The following is a 22677-nucleotide window of genomic DNA, read 5'->3' as shown; positions in this document are numbered from 1 at the left end:
TAAAAAGAAAGAGTCTTAGTTAACGAAATACACAATCATTAACCGTAATCAATTTCAACTTAAGAATTCATAAATTTTTTCTACATAACCCCATTAGTTTTTGGATCTAACAAAAAAACCAACAAAAAATTAAATTTTGAAAAACAACTCCTCTAATACAAAAGCAGTTAGTAGCCAATCAAAAGAGAGAAATAACAAATAATCTACACCCTCGAATAAAAAAATAAAAAAGATCCAACGACTCTCGTCCTTTGGCGCATCGGTATACCAAAATTAAGTACTATCCACACCGAAACGCCAAACACACTATGCACATGGAATCCGTGCCCTTCTTCTGAGGAAGGAGAGAAACGCAGAGTCGAGAGTTGAGAGTGGAAGTGACGATGTTGTTTCGATCAATTTGCAAACTTTTCAATACCTCCCGTCTTTCTGCCTATCAATTATACTCATCAAAATCACTGATTTCTTCTTTTTATTCTTTCGATGAACTCGAAGCTAAAATAGTCCAGGATAATCGGGACCCCACAACCCCCGTAACCCCCATTCTCAACCAATGGGTTCAAGATGGCGGATCCATCACTCACGAAAAAATCCGATATCTCATCGCATGCCTCTGTCGGAGACGTTGCTATACGCACGCCCTTGAGGTTTTATTTCTCTTTTACGATATAGTGAAGCTTATTCAATGGTACCCTTTCATAGTTTCTTCTAAAACACTGAATGCAGCTGGTTTCTGATTGGGATTCATGTTCGTCTTTTAGTGACTGACAATATAAGTTATAATCGGATCATTGTTTTGTTTCATTTATTTAGGCAAAGTTAGTGCAAGTTGAAAATGATGTTCTGTTCTATGTTAGTTTGTTTAGTTAGTTTATGGTATACGACAAGATATTATGGTGGTGTTTGTTTTATTAGTCTATTCACATCTAACGGGATAAGGATAAGGTTTACTTATAGTTGTGTTTTGATATTTTTGTATTGCCTAACCATTGATTCGATTATAATTTCAATCGGGTAAGTCAATTGAATCATGATAATTGATAGCAAGGTTTCACTAGTTAGTTCAATTTTTTAAACGATGCTTATAGTATTGCTGTGCTTGACTAATGACTCCTAATATGGAGAGTTGATGGAACATTGCTTTTGTTAGCTATCAGAATGGATGCGTGAGTCAGAAAAATATGACTTGACCACAGGAGACATTGCTGAACATCTCAAATTGCTATCGATAGTTCGTGGCCTTGAACAAACTGAGAACTTCTACGAAGACATTCCTAATTCCCGAATGAAATTCAAGATAAATGTTGCGCTCGCGGAATGCTATGCAGAGCATAAATCTTTGGAGAAAGCGGAGGCTCTGATGAAGAAAATCAGGAAGATTTATCCGATGACCTCCCCCATGCGTTACAATAAGATGTTGAAACTCTATACGCAGTTAGGCAAATATGAGAAATTGGATAGCCTAATGCAAGAAATGATGGAGAAGGACATACGCGACCCTGGTACATATACTATTCTCTTGAATGCATATGTTGTTGCTGCAGACATACAAGGGATAGACAAGTTACTAATCAGGATGGAAGTTGATCCTATTGCAACTGTTCGTTGGCATACTTATGCTATCGCAGCAAATGGTTATCTGAAAGGTGGCAATGTCGAGAAGGCCTTGTCAGCATTGAAGAAATCAGAGCAGCTAGCTTTAGGCAACCCTGTTGCCTATTTATCTATTCTAACTATATATGCTGGTATTGGTAATAAGGATGAGGTTTATCGAATTTGGGGGAAGTGCAAACTCAGTAAGCGATTTTACAACCAAGGTCACTTCTTAATGTTAAGGTCTTTGGTGAAGCTAGGTGACATTGTTGGAGCTGAGAAGATCATGGAAGAATGGGAGTCCAATTACAAAGTTTTCGACACCAGAATTTCACATCCTATGATCCATATTTATTGTAAATTGGGTATGTTGGATAAGGCTGAGGCTTATATGAAGAGCGTTTTGGATAGCGGCAAGCAATTGCATGCGGCAGAACACGACTGCGCGGATAATAATATGGAGAAAGCAGTTCAAGCAATCAACACTGTGCCCTCTGCAGAAAGAACTAGTTGGACCAATAAACCCTTTGTTTTTGGATTTTGGCTGAATCTTTGGAGTACCTGAAGGAAAAAGGAGATTTGGAATCAGTGCTTCAGATTCTCAAGTTCTATAGTGATGGCAAAACCAATAATAGTCACATTTTTTAAACTAAAATTATCAGAAGAAGATATTTTTGACATCTTCATTAGAGTAATTGCTTTTAAACTAAATGGATTACTATATCACTCTTTAAATGCAATTAAGAAGAAATTCTTTCTGATGTGGCTATCCCATTGGTGATATACTGGCATTGATGGTTTGATCTTTGATGCATAACAGTTGATACCACCAGGTACGCTCCTGGTTAGTAAGGTGTTGTTGGGCCATGTGGCCCATTGGATTTTGGAAAAGATAATTATATATGTCTGAATATAATGCTCCTATTATAATAATACATTGCTCTCATATTTAAAAAAAAAAATTATCTAACTTGTGTTCTAAGAGCATGTGTAAAGATAATCAATTAAATTTTTTTTAAAAATACAAAAAATTTAATTTTTTAATATATTTATTTTTTATTTATTAAATAAAAATATTTAAAATATTTTATTAATAGTAATCTTATCATATGTTGTTAGAACAGATGTTAGCTCAATTCTTAAAAAATTTATTTATACGTGATAAAAAAGTTACCTTATTATATATTAATACAATGATACGAGTTATTTTATTATATAATTTTAATTTATTAAAATTAAAAAAATAAATAAAGTCTGCTCAAACAAAAAATAAACAAATAATAATAATTCAATTAAATAATCATTCAAAATCAATCATAACTTTTCGAATATAAATGAGATTTAGTATTTTGTAATTTTTTAAAAATTTGATTATCATTTTATTTAATTTAATTTTGATTTTACAATAATAATAATTATTATTATTTTCATAAAAATTTGTTACAGTAAATAATATAATGTGTCAATTTTGTAATTAAACAGTAGAAAATTATTGAATAATTTTTAATAAAAAATATTATTTATATTTATATATAAAGAGAATTATAACGGATTAATTTGAAATTTTGTCTTTCTCACCTTTTTTTTCTTTTATTGTTGTGCTATAATTTTTTTTTTCTATTATATAAAAAAATCGATAAAATATGATTTGATGATACAAAGTGCTTGATAAAGTGCTAGTATTAATAATAAATATAATATTATGCAATATTGTTAAACATTAAAACAAGAAAAAATATTTTTAAATTAATATACTTTTGATGTATTAATTTGATTATTACAAATTTTATTAATATACATTGAATTATAGATATCTACATATTTTCATGCTAATTTTTTTTAATTTATTATTTTTATGTATTATTTTTGTCTTTATTACATAAATTTTTTGAATCCATCACTGAATAAGATAACTGAGTTTCTCTCAAAGATACAAAATTATATATATAGAGATTGTTTTGTTACAAAGAAAAAGATTTAATTTTTCTATTACAAAAATAGAAAGAAAAAGTATAGAAAATTAACTATTATATAAGCCAACTCAGCCAATTACATCTTAATACTAAGTTTAAAATTCGAAAAGGAGAAGTACAAGTAAATAACTTCTATTCGGCCAACTTTAAACATCTAGAATTAATAATAATTAAAATAAAATTTAAATAATTACTAATTTATGACAATTAATTAGTATGAAGTGAAATTCAAAAATACTTGTTGGCTTGTTGCATTGTTAGCTAGATTCCTGTTGGTTACTTTCAAAAAATTTAGTTTTTTCCCCTTTTTATATGTGTGTCGTATAATCCTAAACTACAAATCACTCGGTATACGCACTTTTTGTCCACTCTCTCACGCTCCTCCTCCCACACATTGCGCCACTATCTTATCTCAGGTGGGTCACCATTAATAATCATCCTTCCTCGCGTGCAGTCAGCTCTCCCGCTCGCCAACTCTCAATCGCACGTCCTCCGTTGTAGTTGCGCGCCTTGTCTTTGCACCAGTCAGTCCCAGCCGCCGCATCATCATCCATTGTAATAGAGCTCCCGACAGAAGACAACCACCACCTTGCTGTGAAAAAATAGTAAAGTTAATTTTAGAAAATATATAAATAAATAATAACTAAATAAAATGAAAGGTAATAAACAATCTTAGTTTATAACCTTAGAATTTTAATGGTTGAAAAAGAGAAGAATTATATACCTCTAATTAACGGATGGTTCATATTGAAGAGACTCACCTATAAATTGAGTTTTTCTTTAATTCATTTCAATCAAGTCATCTAGATAGAATAACATAATATTTCTTTGAGTAGTTTTTTCCTATATATATAGAGAGAAGTGTGTTCTCCTTTTGTCAAGAGAGAGTGTTATTATAGTCTCCTTGTGATAGAGAGAAGTTGTAATTCTCAAAGAAAGTTATTCAATTGTTTCCATATTTTATACAAATTTCTAATTTTTCATCTCTATATTTTGCTGTGTCATTTGTCTGGTACCTAACAGTGGTATCAGAGCCAAAGGTTGCTGATTAATATATTTTTTTTTGCTGCGAGTTACCGTCTAAAAAAAATGGCAGCAAAGTATGAAATTCCGAAATTCAGTGGGAGTAATTTTTCCATATGGAAATTGAAGATAAAAGCCATTATGAGAAAAGACAATTGCATGACAGCAATTGAAGGTAGACCCACTGAAATTACAGATGAAAAATGGAAGGAGATGGACAACAATGCTGTTGCAAACTTACACTTGGCACTAGCTGATTCAGTTTTATCAAGTGTAGCAGAGAAAAAGACAGCAAAGGAAATTTGGGATGCTCTCACCAAATTATATGAAGTCAAGTCACTTCACAACAAGATATTCTTGAAGAGAAGACTTTATACTCTTCGAATGAGTGAATCCACATCGGCAACGGATCACATCAACAATCTAAATACACTATTTTCCCAACTCTCATCGTTGGAATATACCATAGCGGAAAATGAACGTGCAGAGCTCTTGCTTCAAAGTCTACCAAATTCATATGATCAGCTTATCATTAACTTAACTAATAATGTTTTGACTGATTATCTTTTTTTTAATGACATGGCTGCTGCGGTTCTTGAAGAAGAATCTAGGCGCAAGAATAAGGAAGATAGATTAGAAAGCTCAAAACAAGCAGAGGCTTTGTTGATGACAAGAGGGAGATCAATGGAGCGTGGTTTCAGTGGGAGTCAAAGTAGACCAAAGTCACAAAGTAAGAAGCAGGTCAAATGCTACAATTGTGGAAAGAGAGGGCACTTCAAGAAAGATTGTTGGAATAAGAAGAGTATAGAGAAGGTTCCAGAAGGATCAAGTTCTCAAGGATGTGTTGTGAGCACCTCTGATGATGGAGAAATCCTATATGGCGAAGCAACAATTGATTCTAAAGGTAGCAAACAGCTCACTGATGTTTGGATTGTTGATTCAGGAGCAACATGGCACATGACTCCTCATCGTGATTGGTTTTGTACATATGAATCTGTCTCGGAAGGATCAGTGTTTATGGAAAACGATCATGCCTTAGAAATTGTTGGAATGGGTACTGTCAAAATAAAAATGTTTGATAGTTCTATTCGTTCACTTCAAGGGGTAAGACACGTGAAAGGCTTGAAGAAGAATTTGTTGTTGATTGGGCAATTGGATGAACTTGGCTGCAAGACCCATATTGAAGGTGGGATTTTGAAAGTTGTTAAAGGAGCTCTTGTGGTAATAAAAGCAGAAAAGATTGCAGCAAATCTATACATGCTTGTGGAAGATACTTTGCAAGAGGCAGAGGCATTAGTTGCTTCAACAAGCCAAGAAGAAATGACGATGATATGGCATTGCAAACTAGGCCACATGTCAGAACGAGGCTTGAAGATTCTTGTAGAACGTAATCTCATTCTCGGGCTCAAATCGGTAAACTTACAGTTTTGTAAGCACTGCGTTACAAGCAAACAACATAGATTGACGTTTGGTAGATCAACTGCTCGGAGCAAGCACATATTGGAGTTGATTCATTCTGATGTGTGGGAATCACCGGAGATGTCCCTAGGAGGAGCAAAATATCTTGTATCATTTATTGATGATTACTCTAGGAGGCTATGGTAGTACCCGATCAAGAAGAAGTCAGACGTGTTTGCGATGTTCAAAGAGTTCAAAGCAAAGTTAGAACTTGAATCTGGAAAGAAGATCAAGTGTTTAAGGACAGATAATGGAGGAGAATATGTCGATGGTGATTTTCTAACATTTTGCAAGCAAGCAGGTATTCAACGGTAATTCACAGTTGCATACACGCCTCAGCAAAATGGTGTAGCAGAGCGAATGAATAGGACTCTCCTAGAAAGAGCACGAGCTATGTTACAAACTGCAGGTTTAGCCAAGTCTTTTTGGGCAGAAGCTGTTAAAACTGCCTGTTATGTGATAAATCGGTCACCATCAACAGCAATTGGGTTAAAGACACCAATGGAGATGTGGCAAGGTAAGCCACTTAATTATTCTTCTTTACATATATTTGGTTGTCCTATGTACGTGATGTACAATTCCCAAGAAAGAACAAAGCTAGACCCAAAGTCTAGAAAATGTATATTCTTGGGTTATGCTGATGGAGTTAAGGGGTATCGCCTGTGGGATCCCACTGCCTGCAAGGTAGTTGTCAGTAGAGATGTGATATTTGCAGAAGATGAATTGTAAAAGGAACAAGAAAATGACAGCACTGTTAAAGAGATAACCACTGTTCAAATAGATGAAAAATGCAGAGAAGGTGATCTTTCTGAAGCAGAACCACAGCACGAAGAACAAGAAGCAGAGGCCAATGACATAGAAGTTCGTCGATCCACTCGACAAAGAAGAATACCATCATGGCACTCAAATTATGTTTTGACAAACCATGATGCATATTTTCTTTTGACAGAAGATGGAGAACCAACAACTTTTATGGAGGCTATGCGCAATCCAGATGCTTTTATGTGGATGACAGCAATGCGAGAAGAAATTGAGGCATTACATAGGAACCATACCTGGAAACTTGTTGAACTTCCAACAGGTCGGAAAGCCATTGGTAACAAATGGGTTTATAAGATCAAACAAAATAGTAATGATCAGGTGGAACGATATCGTGCAAGATTGGTTGTCAAGGGATATGCTCAGAAAGAAGGTGTTGACTTTAATGAAATATTTTCTCCAGTGGTGAGACTAACTACTATTAGAGTAGTTTTGGCTATGTGTGCTGCATTTGATTTACATCTAGAGCAATTAGATGTAAAGACTGCTTTTCTTCATGGAGAACTTAAAGAAGATATATATATGCTCCAACCAGAAGGTTTTGAAGAACAAGGAAAAGAAAACTTGGTTTGCAGGTTAACTAAATCTCTGTACGGTCTAAAGCAGGCGCCAAGGTGTTGGTACAAGAGATTTGATTCTTTTATTATTAGCCTTGGATACAACAGACTTAGTTCAGATCATTGTACTTATTACAAGAGGTCTGGTGATAATGATTTCATCATTCTGCTATTGTATGTGGATGACATGTTGGTGGTAGGTCCCAACAAAGATCAAATCCAAGAATTGTAGACACAGTTGGCTAGGGAGTTTGATATGAAAGACTTGGGACCAGCAAACAAGATTTTAGGGATGGAAATTCACCGAGACAAAAAAGATAGGAAGATTTGGCTATCGCAAAAGAATTATTTGAAGAAAATCTTGCAACGCTTCAATATGCAAGAATGTAAGCCAATTTCAACCCCACTTCCTATGAATTTCAAATTATCCTCAAGTATGTGCCCTAGTAGTGAAGCAGAGAGGATGGAAATGTCTCGAGTACTGTATGCATCAGTGGTGGGAAGCCTTATGTATGCCATGATCTGTACAAGGCCAGATATTGCTCAAGCAGTTGCGGTGGTAAGTCGATTTATGGCAGATCCAGGTAAAGAGCATTGGAATGTTGTTAAGAGGATCTTGAGATACATCAAATGGACCTCGAATATTACATTATGTTTTGGAGGATCAGAACTCATTGTCAATGGATATGTCGACTCAGATTTTGCAGGTGATCTTGATAAACGAAAATCTACTACAGGATATGTGTTCATGCTTGCAGGAGGAGCTGTGAGCTGGCTATCTAAATTACAAACTGTTGTAGCTTTATCTACTACAGAAGCTGAATATATGGCAGCTACACAAGCATGCAAGGAAGCTATTTGGATCCAAAGGTTGATGGAAGAACTCGGGCACAAACAACAGAAGATTTCTGTGTATTGTGACAGTCAGAGTGCCTTGCACATTGCAAGGAATCCTGCCTTTCATTCAAGAACAAAACACATTGGAGTACAATATCACTTTATTCGGGAAGTAGTAGAAGAAGGAAGTGTTGATATGCAGAAGATTCATACGAAAGATAACCTAGCAGATGCCATGACAAAACCAATCAACATAAAAAAGTTTGAATGGTGTAGATCCTCATACAGCCTATGGAATACATGAGCAACATGAATTTTAAAAATTTATCAAAATTAGCTTTAAGTGGGAGATTGTGAAAAAATAGTAAAGCTAATTTTAGAAAATATATAAATAAATAATAACTAAATAAAATGAAAGATAATAAACAATCTTAGTTTATAACCTTAGAATTTTAATGGTTGAAAAAGAGAAGAATTATATACCTCTAATTAACGGATGGTTCATATTGAAGAGACTCACCTATAAATTGAGTTTTTCTTTAATTCATTTCAATCAAGTCATTCAGATAGAATAACATAATATTTCTTTGAGTAGTTTTTTCCTATATATATAGAGAGAAGTGTGTTCTCCTTTTGTCAAGAGAGAGTGTTATTATAGTCTCCTTGTGATAGAGAGAAGTTGTAATTCTCAAAGAAAGTTATTCAATTGTTTCCATATTTTATACAAATTTCTAATTTTTCATCTCTGTATTTTACTGTGTCATTTGTCTGGTACCTAACACTTGCAGCTGCTCAAGTTCGACGTTTCATCGATGCTAGTCTGCGAGGGAACAACTAGCGGCGTCCACGCCCTTCCCATCTGTGCTTGTGTTGTTCATATATGTAGCGTCATCGAAGATGTTGTCCTCCTTTCTGTCGTTCCTCCCTCGCATTGTTGTCCTCCATCGCATAAATAAAAAGAGATATAGGATTATGTAAAAGAGTTAAAAAAAATGTGTGACGTGAATGTTAATTTATACAGTAGATATATAACAACAAATAAATATAAAAGGTGATAATTAATTATAATTTAATTCAATGTATACCTATTAGAAGCTTTAATTTTTCAACCGTCCACGTTAATCCTATTCGTAAATTTAAATTTTTTCTAAAAATCAATCCTATCTTATTCTCGAGTTAAAAATCTCTCAATGTTAATTTTATCTGCACCTTAAAATTCATTATTCGATCTTACATGACCCTACTTGTAATAGATCATTTTTTTAATCAAACATAATATTTAATTATTTCATAAAGATACTAATAAAACACAAAATACAAAATTAAATCTATACTAAAATTAAAAATAATAAAATATAATAAAATTCATGTTAAAATTACATATGAATATGGAGAATATGAGATGAAACTATTATTACATATTTTTAGTTATGCTGGCAAATTTCGAAATATTGTTATCATCATCATTAATATATCATATATATAAATATGGATGATGATTAATAGACTACTATAGCATGCATGTGAATATGTGACGAACTAGACTATCTAGCTACTATTTATATTTTAAGAAATGCAAGTAGCATTATATTATCCTATAATAAGTTATATTCAAATGCAAGTTATTATATTATTACAAAAAAGATTTAATTATTTAATTATTTTAAATTTAATTATTCTAATAATTAATTATTTAATTAAAAAATTATGTAAATTATTTACATTAATATACGCATATAGAATATCTTATTTTTTATGTACACTCACATTTTTAATTACAAAATGTATAGAGAATCATTTTAGTACCCAACTATTAGATCGAGAATGAAGCTAAGATAATGTGACATACATCCTACCATGCACGTGGAATGAAGTTTGGACAACCCGTAAAGTCTATTGGTACAGCTTCTGATGCCGTACTCCATCAAATATTATTGGATCAGAAACATGGAAAAAAGGGTCATAAGCATTTGCTCATTTGCACCATGCATATGTAAATATACCTCTTTTTCCTTTTTTGTCTTCTGATTTTGCTTTTTCTCAAAGCATGGTTCTTAACTTGTTCAAGTACTCATCAATTCTCATGAACTAATCATGTTACCTTGGTCATCTGTATATATTGTGCTTATAGCTAATAATCAATTAGTCTTCTATGTTACTTAAGACGTCATTAATTATATGCATAATATTAATAACTAATATCAGAAATTTAAAGGATGATGTGCATTGCTGTATTACTAAAATGGTATACATCATATGAAGCCCTAAATTTAAGGGTGCTTTTTAGTCTTTAACTACCAATTAATCATACTCGTATACTTTATTAAACATGGCCAGAACCATCTTGTTGTATTAGGATTTAGGATAGTATTTTGGAGAGACATCGTGATTTATGGGTATGACTTTTTATTGTTATTTTTTTTTATTATTATTTGTCGTTTATTCATCGATCGATCCACATTTAAATCTCAATTTTCAAGATTACAAGTGAGAACCCTTTGATTTTGTCCAAGCAGGAAGACTGTCAAAACATTGTTTTTCAATCCATTTTGTGATTGTGTTTATTTAGCTCATTAATAATGCTTGTATCTTCAAATCAAATACATCTTATTCTTGGAAACAACCAAAAAAGCTTAACTACTACTCCGATTATTTTCTTATGAAATCCTTTTTCTAGAAGCTTTCTTCCCCATATCTTTCCCTGATTTGATATTTTATTTCTAAGATTAAAATAATTCCCACTCAGGACACTAAATTGATTAGTTTTTTTTTTTTTTTTGAAGAGTAACTCCTGATTCAGTACGTAGATCAAAGATTAATTTATTGTAAATTTAAGTTTTATTTAAAAGTTTATAATTGAATGATAATATATATTTAAGACAGAATTCTAACTCAACATTTGCTTTAATAGATGAGTAAATAACTACTCAACCAATTTATCTAAATTAATTAACCAACTGGATTAGTTGATCGTTGCATTTATTATATAATTGATACTCATACTCCGATTATTAAGGGAACCTATATATATATATATATATATATATAACTGTCACTGGTTGAAATTACTTGTCCGAACTAATTTGCATATTGATTATTATCAATTAAGAATTTGATTAAGACTTTAATTGTTTCTCCTTAATACAATTTTTTTCCTTTAATTTTCATTCACTAGATTCAAACTTAAAATTATTTGAAGATGTCGAAATGGAGATGATATAATTTAAAATGATTCAACATTAAACTAGATAATATAATTGATAGTATGCAATTATTCAACTTTAATTTATCATGAAGATATTGAATACACGAGTATTGAGTGATATTATTATTAGTAGCGGTTAGAGCGAAATAACAACCACCATTGAAACTGTTGATTCGTAAGGTGTGAACCTGCCGCCAAGTTGTCCCATGTGTGGTTCTATATATTCAAGCTTTTGTTGAGAAATGCGGAAATATTCTTATGTCATACAATATTTTAAAGAGTTTCGTGCAATTGTTTTTATGCCTGGCCTATCTAACCCTATGGTCATGCTTTAAAAGCGTGGCCATATTTCCACCTACAGTCACGCTTTTAAAAGTGATAATTTGTAAAAAAGTGTGACAAAAAAAAGCATGGCAATAAGCTGAAAAAAATATGGCGATAGAGTAACCGTCACCCTTTTAAATGTTACCCTTTTAAAAACATGACAGTAATTCAAAAAGCGTGGCAAAAAGTTATTGCCATATTTTTTTTCAGCTTTTTGCCACGCTTTAAAAGCGTGGCAATAGACGCGTTTTTTTGTAGTTGAAAGTGAATAGTTGAAAATCGTTAGACAAAAATTTAGTCAAACTTATTAAATTATCTGACAATTTTTAAATATTAACTTCACATAAATACAACACGTGAGAATCAACTTTTTTAATTTGTAGTGCTACTAATCAATTATAATTCATCATTTAATTAATCTTGCTACCTTGCTAGTCGGCACCAGCATCCAGAATTGCTGACATTAATTAATTGGACGACCAATCACAACGTATATGTTTAGAAAACATTCCATGGATTTATCCGCTCAAAGCAGCATAATTATAAGACCATTCTCATCTCATTTTCATCAGTTTTTTTGAATGTCAATTAGTGATGTCCAACGATTTAAGTTAACGCAAAAGGAAACATAATTGACATCAGTGGTAATTAATTAGTGCTAACTAACTACTTAAAAACTCCTCCTAATTCCATTACGTTACCTTCAAGAATCAAGGAAAATGAAGTTGCTTTGGTGTTCCAAGCAGCTGTAACAAATTGATGTAGTTTTCATTATGTTGCTTTATATTTTAAGTTTTAACTGCCTCCAATGTCATATTTCAACCTGCATTATGCATAAGCCAAGCTGCATATATATAATTTGGAGAAATAATAATATTTTTTTTCATATTTTCTTATTTTCTTTTCATGGACTAAAAGATTTCTCACGTGTATAACAAAACCAAAGGCAATAATAACAATATAATAATTGCATTGATATGATCCACAAGGCCCACAAATAACAATTATCATTCTCAAATCTAAAATTAAATCTGCTCGCGATTTTCTAAACCGTGGATATATACGTGGTTTCCACTATATCAGATCTGAAATATACCAACCAAACCTTTTCTATTTTGTCATACTTATAACTATTTTGAACTACTCACCCGAAATTGGAGGAATTATTAAAAAGAAGGGACCATATTTTTCAAAAATGATAGAAGAGACGCTAATACATCTAGTTATGTATGACGACCACTTTTAATTTCTGCATGTTTTCTTTTCATAAATGTCTATTGCAAAAATAAAAAAAAGGCAATAATGCAAATGCCAATGAATTATTATTGATTGATTATTATCATGTAATGTAATGTCAGTATTATTTAATCGAACCAAAAATAACTAACCACATTACCTCACAAATAAGTCAAGATTATCCACTCACGCTTTCACACCGACAAGGTGAGAGAAGAGAGCACAAAATGATTCTCATAGACCCCGTTTTGACCAAACGGCAGCTTGAATAGCCAAAATAACGTCGTTTTCATGGATCATTTACGACCTAACTTTCTCCATCATTCGACCGTTTTGGTTAGCTGAAGCTTGATGCTCAAACGAACAAACGGATTAACGGCAACAAGTACATAATAAACTAGAATCAGTGAATCACTAATTAAGTAAGTAACAGAATACATTGTTCTTATTAAAAATGACCAATAAACCCATACGACTTTCGAAGCAATTAGGTATTTTTTAAAAATTATTTATTATTTATTTTTTTGAAAAAAATTAAAAAACAAATAATTTTTATAAAAAATAAGTAACTTTTTATAAAATTAAATATTTAAATTAATTAAATAATATTACTTAAATTAAAAATTTACTTATTTTTTTAAGACTTTATGGCAAGAACTTATTCATTTCGCACGCACATGCGGAATTAACGCCTTAACCGCCGGTGGGACCCGCTAGGACCCATCCGAATGGCATATTCAGTAAATAAACTAGAGACAATAAGGATAATAAGGTCAAAATACTGATTCCGTTAGAGGTTGACCCCACCATTCTGTTGCACTATAAAGAAGACCCAAAACCTCCCCAACGGTCTTCATTCATACATACCACACCAAACCCCGAAAAAACTTCCGCCGGCGACACTTCACTTCCGCCGCATTTTTTCCCTCGGGATCCGAGCTCGCCGAAGCTTTCATTTCGCAGTCAGTCACCACAATGCAGCTCCACCACCGTGTCACCGCCGTGTCAGTTTTGATATTTTGCTTCGGAGTGATGTTAGTTTGCGGCCAGAAACAACGGCCACAGCACCGCATCCTCGATCCACATTGGCATGCTGGCACCGCCACGTGGTACGGCGATCCCGAAGGAGACGGTAGCACCGGTAATTAAAGGCTCATTCTCCATGTTCACTCCTTGAGTATACTAATAACTAACTAACGGCTTAAATATTTTAGCGGCATGAATTTAAATTTGTTACTGATGGTTGTGAATTGTAGGAGGGGCGTGTGGATATGGAACGATGGTGGATGTGAAGCCGTTGAAGGCGAGGGTGGGTGCGGTGGGGCCGGTGCTGTACAAGAACGGGGAAGGGTGCGGAGAATGCTACAAGGTGAAGTGCTTGGACCCAACCATATGCTCCAAGCGAGCGGTGACGGTTATAATCACGGACGAGTGCCCTGGTTGTCCCTCTGATCGAACCCACTTTGACCTCAGCGGTGCCGCATTTGGCCGAATGGCGGTTTCCGGCGAGAATGGTCAGCTCAGGAACCGAGGTGAAATCCCAGTCATATACCAAAGGTACGCACGAATATGCATCATATATGTACATGCAGAAGATTCTTTCTGTTTTGTTTTTTAATTTGACCTTTTAATTGCACTGGTAGATAGAAACTGAACGAGATTCTCGCCAGAGGTCATGGTCCCCTCCAAGGCCTTACTGTTTTTCTATGTTTGGGTTGAAACTAGAAACTTGAAACAACATGTATATACTACCGAATGAATGACCTTTATTTTGTTCTATGTGATTGCAATATTTGCAGAACAACTTGCACATATCCAGGCAAAAACATTGCCTTCCGTGTCAATGAAGGTTCTACACCCTTTTGGCTATCACTCTTGGCAGAGTGGGAGGATGGAGATGGAGACATCAGCTCCATGCATATACAAGAAGTATGCATTTTGCTCCTCCTCTTTATATTTGTTTGCATAATCTTTTACCGAATTACCAAATCTTTAATTGATATGAATATATAAGAAAGTGATGTGATTCTTATTAATGTGTTATATTGATTTAACACATTTAATTTACCATTATACTTTGCGTCTGTGTTTGAACAATGTTATGTGAAAAGTGCCAATTGGAGTTGAAAGCAACCGGCTAAACGTGCGCTAAAGCTTTTAGGGTCATTACTTTTTTTTAGGGTACCAATTAAAAAGCAAAACAGCATGGCTAGGTTCCAAATGTTTTGGATGTGTCTCCCTAGATCACGTGCTAGCCTAATGCCACCACTTCCATCTTTTTTGGTACTTTAGATTGGACCCTCTTTCTATCCTATTAAAAATTGCTATCCATAGTGTTGTTAATTCTCGGTGGTGCCCTTTTCCCTCTATATTCTGTTCTCTAAGCATGTGATATATGGGACCTCTCTAACCAAACTTCATTCCTCACTTCTCCCCCACAATACAAAATATCTTATATGTGGGCTCCAAGATCACTTAACTCGAGTTTCTTATATAGCAAAAAAGTAGCAAAAAATAATTCTTAAATCTTTAACTAGATCTTTTCAAGAAGAGTTATGCTTTATATAGCTCAAACTGAATTTCTCAGTTATATTAATAGTTACATGACCCTACAAAATTTCATGAGTTCGTTATACTATTAATAAGGCTGAAGAAGTGAAAATTACGAGGGGAGGGGAGGGGACAAAGTAAATTTATTGTTCCTTTACCAAAATTTGTAGGAGAATATAATATAACATTAGTCTATGGCAAATCCACAAGATTAAATAATGATACTAATTTTCTTATACTATGTGTTGTGATTGATCATATATTGGCAGGTAGGGTCAAGTGAGTGGCTGGAAATGAAACATCTGTGGGGTGCAAATTGGTGCATCATTGCGGGTCCTTTAAGAGGACCTTTCTCAGTTAAACTAAGCACATCGTCAGGGAGAAGCCTCACTGCCAGGGATGTTATTCCAAGCAACTGGTCACCAAAAGCCACTTATACCTCTCGCTTGAATTTCATTCCTTAGGTTCATGCATGCTTCATTTGCAACTTTACAAGACCAAAGGGACTAGTAACATTAAAGAATGCCTTTTTTTCCCCAGTTAAAGTTGGTCAAGTTCCACAAAGGAAAACTTCCGTGGGTTATTATACTATATATAGATATATAGATAGATATGTTGACAGTGTTACCCTTACCCTTACCCTTTGTCTTTCTGTTTTCTTGATAGAAATTAAGTAGCCGTTGAATGCAAAATGGCATTTTTATATGCATTTTTCCTTTTGTTTTTGTATACATCCTTTTGTGGTGTGCATATGTTTAATTGTAACAGATGTTGTGTTATGTAGCCATCTCCAAAGAGGAGAGAGAGCTTGTAGTGTATAGTATCCTTCATTGTTTGTACTGGCCCCCTTTGGCATTATTAAATAAAGTTATTAAATAAATGCATAATTTTGATATGAACCAATGTATTGTGGTCCTGACCATTTTGTTAAATTTTATTTTCATATGGACAATAAACTATGTCCAGTCTAATTTTTATAAACCAAAACTGATGAACTGCATTTGATGCTGAGTCTAGGGAAGACCATTAATTCGGTGGCATAATCATAAGCATTTGTCTTCCTTTCTATAGAAAAATGATTGATACTTCCAACTAAATAGAACATTAATGACACATCAATTTTCGTAATTATTACTGGCAAATCTAGTTGATGTGATGAAAGAAGATCAAAGCCAATGGGCTCCCTAGCTACAACACCTTAGTTATAGGTTAAGGCAAACAAAAAAGTCGAAAATTAAGTTGGTAGGGGTATCCTATATATGAGATATGAATGAAGACAACTTTATTGAGGAATTTATGAGTGTTGTTCTTGAGTTCCCTTTGAGTAAGTTAGTTAATGTTAGGTACAGACTGTGAATGAGTGAGTGCATGATGAACTGATGATGGCTTTACAGGCTCAGAGAACTGTTAAGAGTGTTGACCACATCATCATCAAGATCAAGCACATGGTGAGGTTTTGAGAATATCACAAGGGAATCAAGTTGGTGATTCTGGTGTGACTTGTGACTGGTGAAATGGAAGGTTGTGTGATCTGTGAGTAATTCACATGTGGGGATAGGGTATACCGTATGCGGTGGCCATGCATGTTTGATTCTTATCACTTTGGAGATAGTTGTATGGAAAATTCTACTGTGCTGAAGTGAATATTCTTCCGCAGCTGCTGATGAAACGTGGGGTGTCTCTGGTTGGAACGCGTGTCTAGAGAGAAGGACTGGCGTTCTGGAAGTGGTTGTTGATGATGCCAAGAAAGGTGATGGTGGGTCCTGCAATTGGCAGAGGCTGTGCCAAGGATTTACTGATGATAATCAATGTAGTTAGGGAGATGCTAGTGTGTTGAAAGAAAGATCCTTCAGCAGGTGTGGGTGTTGCATGTTTGAAGATGGTGGAAACACGTGTCCCGTTAGAAGAATTACTTTTTTTTGCATGTGTTGAAGTGGAAGGCATGTGGTGCAGCAGAAGGTCCCACAGTCAGTGATAGTACGGGAATCGAGGTTGACTAATTAAATAGATTATATATAACAGTATGGAAGTTAATTGGAGATTAACTCCTATAAAACGGATTTGGTTTTATGTTTTTTTATGATGAGGCCTCAGTTAGATGGAAGAAGTAATGGGCTTGGGGAAAATATTATACCCAAAGGAACAAAAAAGAAAATGGCCCAACCCGTCAGCTTTCCCCCACTTCTCCGTCACCTGTGAAGTGCCCCCAACCGTCCTGTATGAAGCTAATGAAATTTATAACAAAATTGAAACGCTAGCCGTAGCTCTCGTGGAGGTTATAGTGCGCCGGCGTCCTGCATATGTAGCTTCGGTGGTGATCGAGGTGTCGAAAACGCCTAGGATCGCAACTCCGAATTGTAGCTCGTGCTCGCACGTACTTGTCTCCTCAGGCGCGTTGAAGCCGTCGTGCGATTGCCGATCTTGTTCGCGGCTTGTGTTGGAGTTCTGCGTCGTGCACGTCTCGTCCGGTGACGCCCGGTGGCTATATTTTAAACGACTTCGCATTCTCTGGTTGCCCTGAAGCCAACCCTCTCTGTCGCCTTCCAACGCTGGGACCTAAGCGAGAGCCACACCCGGCGGAGAAACCGGTGTATTGTGTCGCCTGGTTGAGTTTCCCAATGCCCGCCAGAAGAGAATACACCCAGACCAGAAGAGTGCTCTGATTCAAAGTCTGCCACGTCCTGAGTTCTATTAAAACAAGTAAGTCTTTGAATCAGTAGTTGGTTGGATATTTTGAATACAATGAAATAAAGTATACCAAAGATATTGTCTCTCCTGTTTGAGGTGGTTGTTTAGCTGTGAAGTATGTTATTATAGTTATAAGGAAAATGCACTCGACATGCATGATGAAGTGGTATTACCATGTGACCGGGTGGCTTCATAATTGCTAGCAGTTGGAAAGTTAGTAAGTTAATTGTGTGAGAAATTAGAGTAAGTGGATGTTACTAGTTACGAAAGTTAACTTGCACAAATAGCATGCTTGCAGAGAAGTTAATACCCTTGCAAGATGACTCCACTGGCATTAGTATTTTCTGGAAGATGTACCACTGCTTTTGGGAAGTTCTGGATTTGGTAACTGTCATGTTGTTGTTGTTAGTAGGTTAATTTCCAAATTTTTATCTCTTGTTTTGATATTCTGGCTGTGAAGTTGCTAAGTTGAAACTTTGGTAGATTGTAGGGTTGATGATGATGTAATATGCAAAGTTGCTAGGGCGGGGCGAAGTTATTTCTTGGAGCATGCATTTAGGTCCCGTAGTTGATTATTACTTGGTATATCGTGTTATTGTATTTAGTGTTATCGGGGTTATGATTGCTGGATTTTGGTGATGATTGGTTTCATGTAAACCGAATGGTTTGTACCTCTAAATGGGAAAACAAAATCTGCACAACAGTATGTACAAAAATGGTTTGTTTTGTTATGGAAGTCAATTTTAGTGTGTTGGCCTATTCAAAATGTGGATGCTGTTCTGTTGTGGTTGTTGGGGTTTATTTCTTCTGGAATTCAGATTTGTTTGTGATAAGTGTTGAAACTATTGATGTGGGTATGCCCTTTTATTTTTTTTTTTTTGGCTCCGGGTCTCCTAGTTGTTGTGACGAATGCTCAAATAGGAAACCTTGCGAAAACTATGTTTGATGTCCTGGATATAAACTTCGTCATGAAAGCTAGTTCGTCAAAGTTAGGTTGTTTTGTTGTAAGAATGTTCTTGGAATAGGTGATTCATTTCTTAGCAAAGTATTGTTTATGTTGTATGCCTGTTTGTTGGGTTTAGTTTTCACTGTGTGGGAATATCCTATTGTTATGTAATATTGAATTAGGTAAACTATTTCAATGGAGGTGTCTTTGAGCGAGGCGGATGGTGATTGTGGAGGGAGTGATGGTGATGCTAACGAAGTAGAAAATTCTGATTTGGAAGACCTCGGTGGACTAAGTGTGGATGACATCCTCAAGAAGGTATGGCACATCATTGAAAATGCATATGAGTTCTATCGGGGTTTCGGAAAATTGCATGGATTCGGGGTGCGAAAGGGTGACTCCGGAAAAGACTGTGACGAGAATGTTGTAAGGTACAGGTTTTTTTGTAACAAGGAAGCGTTGAGGGAGCGTAAACACTACGACAGGGTTGACCGAACAAGGGTACACAAACCGGAAACAAGAACCAACTGCAAGGCAATGTTATCGGTTTATCTTGACAAAAATGATAAGCATTGGAAGGTTAGGAAGTTAGTAACTGAACACAATCATGACCTAACACCGGCTGGAATGGTGTACCTGATTGCCAATCATCGTCGGTTAACGGAAGTTGCAAAGACTCAGATAGCCGGTATGCAAGCTCATGGTATTGCGACCTCTAAGATTGTAGGGTACATGGCTGGTATGATCGGGGGATATTCGATGTTGGGGTTCCTGAAGAAGGATGTCTACAACTATGCTGACAAAATGCGGCGCATTAAAGTAGCTGATGGCGATGCGAATTCTGCATTAGTTTATCTAGAGGGAAAAGCCGAATCAGACCCCATGGCAATCGCAAAATATAATGTGACTTCTGACAACAGGCTCGCGAATCTGATTTGGGCCGATGGATCTAGCAGAGTCGATTACCAATTCTTTGGCGATGTTCTGGCGTTCGATTCAACCTACAGGAAAAATAAATACAAGAGGCCGATTGTTATTTTCTCAGGATCAAACAATCATAAGCAGACCACCATATTCGGGTTTGGGTTGTTGCTTGATGAAAGTCTGGCGTCCTATCGGTGGATGCTGGAGAATTTGATGGAGATCATGTGCCGTAAGAAGCCATCTGTAGTGGTGACCGATGGGGACAAAGCTATGATAAAGGCTGTCTCTGAAGTCCTCCCCGAGTCGACGCATCGCTTGTGTGCATGGCATGTAGAGAAGAACGTCACATCGAATGTCAAGGATGATGAATTACGTGGGCTATTCAGAAGATGGTTGTACGCGGACATGGCAACAGATGTATTCGAGTCGGAATGGGAGCAGGCCATGGAAGAGTATGGACTCGGCCATAATCAGTGGTGGTGCCAGATGTATGAGAAAAAGGAGATGTGGGCAAGTAGCTATCTTCATGACAAGTTCTGCGCGGGGTACCGGACCACATCCTGCTGCGAAGGAATTAACGCATATGTAAACAAGTTTTCCAAGTCCACCCACACAATTTTTGAGCTGGTGCAATGCTTAGAGATGGTTGCCCGTGAATATCGGAATAAGGAAATGCTGCTCCAGTTTCAATCCATAAACTCGGTTCCGGTCATGACAACATGCCTGAGAAGTCTTGAACGACATGCCGCTTCGGTGTACACCAGAGAAGTTTTTGGTGATGTAAAGAAGGAGATCGAAGGGGTTGGTGCCTTGATCCTGATTACCAGAAGGAGGATCATGAATTCCATGATATACACCCTAGAGGAGTACGAAGAACCTAATGTCCACATAATGTCATCATTTGGACGGTCAACCGGGAAGTTAACTTGCCAGTGTAATTTCTGGAAGAAGCATGGTTATCCATGCAGGCACATGTTTTTCGTCATGAAGGCAGAGCACTTAAAGGAGATTCCCGACAATATAGTTCTGCGTAGGTGGAGAACTGATGCAAAGTCCGCTGAGCAGTACACAGAAAATTGGGGGGACTATAGCGAGCGTGGTGTCATCCTTCGTCACGGTGCTCTCCATTCCGCCTCGCAATGGCTGTTTTTCCTAGGGGCACAAAGGTTGTCCATGTTCCAGAAGACTATGCGTGGAATTGAAAGTTTATGTAAAGAGCTGCAGATGGACTGTAGGGCATTTGGTTCTAGCATGAACCGGACCGAAGAATACGTTCGTGAAGCCAATCCAGTTGTAAGAGATCCAGTTGTTGCAAAGACAAAGGGTGCCCCGAAAATACCAAAGAAGAAGGCCCTTGGTAAAAGGAGGCGTTGCACCGGCTGCAAGGGCTTGGGACACACAAAGAGAAACTGCCCAGACAAGGGTGCCGGTAGACAAAATCCTGATCAGGTTACTTATTTAATTTGTAAGCTTAAGTGGAAAATGTTTAAAGTTGAAAAAATGCATCTGTTTAGTATTATTTTTTGGTCACAGGCCGAGGAATGTGGGGGAATTAATGCCACCTGCGTAATCTCCAACGATGACTGGGAGTCTATCGTCGGTGATAATCTATGTGCTGAACCCGGGGGCAAATTCAATGCGGACTAGTTTGAAGGGTTCCGAAAAGCAACAGCGGTTAAGGTATGATTTTAGAATGAAAAATTATGAAAGGAATATATCATGAGTAGTAAGGGGTTAAGGCCAATTATAGTGTGCTGTCCACTGGCGGCAAGAATTGCTAAACGTTAACATAAGTATATTGTTGTCTAAGTTATGTCTGTGTGGTTGTTATCGTACATTTAGTCCTTCGTGGGTTACCTGGGCTGAATAGTTGGTGGCATGGCAGGATACTAGTTAACTTTCCATTAGGTATTACATGCTCAACAGATCATTAACTCCTCGTGCCCGACACTGTTTAGTTTCGTTTGAGCTATATGAACATATAAATGATCAGTAATTTATTCCCTTGCAGATGCATCGTGGGATTTGGCATTCGATAGGAGGATTCATTTAACAACTTGCCAATTTTACGCAGTATGTTGGTAGAGGGTGCAAGGACGTATGGTTCGAGAAGAACCCTTTTCCTAATATTTCTTTGTATATGGGCAACGCCAGTTCAAATGGAGCCCTTATCTGTTGCTAACTGAATCCACTTTTTTTTTTATTTTTTTTTTGTCAGTTGCTAATTCAGTCCTTGAGGTTATGCTTGTTTGTTATTTTTATTTATGGGTATTTTCATGGACAGACAATTCGTGCTTATTTAGGTTCCCGTGGATTGGTGTTGTTTCTTTTCATACTGCTATTTCTCAACATGTGTATGCAATTGATGGATCCGGTATGAAAGCCCATCACTGTAGTGCAAGCTATGTACAGGAATGGTTGAATTTAATGGTTTCATAATTTTTTTGGTTCGGTCAGGAATAAGATTTCCGTGGACAAGGTTTTTCATGGGAATGAAAGCATTATGAGAGTTACGTTTCAGGATAACCATGCCGTGAAATTATA

General features: G+C 35.9%; 3 protein-coding genes across 4 annotated transcripts; all 3 read left to right on the top strand.

The window, feature by feature from the left end:
* The first annotated feature begins 293 nt into the window (after positions 1-293).
* Positions 294-2354, top strand: LOC114925735 (pentatricopeptide repeat-containing protein At2g20710, mitochondrial). Of its 2 annotated transcripts, none has more exons than XM_072225660.1 (2): positions 294-647; positions 1158-2354. In XM_072225660.1, exon 2 carries the CDS (start codon positions 1163-1165, stop codon positions 2156-2158), a length of 996 nt encoding a protein of 331 aa, XP_072081761.1. In that variant the 5' UTR covers positions 294-647; positions 1158-1162; the 3' UTR covers positions 2159-2354. The 2 variants fall into 2 exon arrangements, with proteins under 2 accessions (XP_072081761.1, XP_029150577.1); XM_029294744.2 differs by having other exon boundaries at positions 1151-2354.
* Positions 2355-13882: 11528 nt separating this feature from the next.
* LOC112772603 (expansin-B3) lies at positions 13883-16470 on the top strand. Its single transcript, XM_025817569.3, has 4 exons — positions 13883-14166; positions 14282-14582; positions 14825-14954; positions 15845-16470. The coding sequence occupies exons 1-4, from the start codon at positions 14001-14003 to the stop codon at positions 16037-16039; spliced, it is 792 nt and encodes a 263-aa protein (XP_025673354.1). The 5' UTR covers positions 13883-14000; the 3' UTR covers positions 16040-16470.
* Positions 16471-19404: 2934 nt separating this feature from the next.
* Positions 19405-21780, top strand: LOC112769549 (protein FAR1-RELATED SEQUENCE 5-like). The gene is made up of 2 exons (XM_025814058.1): positions 19405-21582; positions 21667-21780. The coding sequence occupies exons 1-2, from the start codon at positions 19405-19407 to the stop codon at positions 21778-21780; spliced, it is 2292 nt and encodes a 763-aa protein (XP_025669843.1).
* The last annotated feature ends 897 nt before the right edge of the window (positions 21781-22677 follow it).

The sequence above is a fragment of the Arachis hypogaea genome, chromosome 18 (assembly GCF_003086295.3).
Source record: "Arachis hypogaea cultivar Tifrunner chromosome 18, arahy.Tifrunner.gnm2.J5K5, whole genome shotgun sequence".
In the NCBI taxonomy this organism is placed as follows: Eukaryota; Viridiplantae; Streptophyta; class Magnoliopsida; order Fabales; family Fabaceae; genus Arachis; species Arachis hypogaea.
The sequence above is the reverse complement of the archived record's forward strand: the minus strand, read 5'-3'. Positions and strand labels throughout refer to the sequence as shown.

What these genes read in the sequence shown, in the direction of transcription:
- LOC112769549 (XM_025814058.1), top strand. Translation starts at nt 19,405, where the DNA reads ATGGAGGTGTCTTTGAGCGAGGCGGATGGTGATTGTGGAGGGAGTGAT. An exon ending in GTAGACAAAATCCTGATCAG is followed by an intron (nt 21,583 to 21,666) that starts GTTACTTATTTA and finishes TTTTGGTCACAG; the next exon opens with GCCGAGGAATGTGGGGGAAT.
- LOC114925735 (XM_029294744.2), top strand. Translation starts at nt 384, where the DNA reads ATGTTGTTTCGATCAATTTGCAAACTTTTCAATACCTCCCGTCTTTCT. An exon ending in GCTATACGCACGCCCTTGAG is followed by an intron (nt 648 to 1,150) that starts GTTTTATTTCTC and finishes TGCTTTTGTTAG; the next exon opens with CTATCAGAATGGATGCGTGA.
- LOC112772603 (XM_025817569.3), top strand. Translation starts at nt 14,001, where the DNA reads ATGCAGCTCCACCACCGTGTCACCGCCGTGTCAGTTTTGATATTTTGC. An exon ending in CGAAGGAGACGGTAGCACCG is followed by an intron (nt 14,167 to 14,281) that starts GTAATTAAAGGC and finishes TGTGAATTGTAG; the next exon opens with GAGGGGCGTGTGGATATGGA. An exon ending in GCTCCATGCATATACAAGAA is followed by an intron (nt 14,955 to 15,844) that starts GTATGCATTTTG and finishes ATATATTGGCAG; the next exon opens with GTAGGGTCAAGTGAGTGGCT.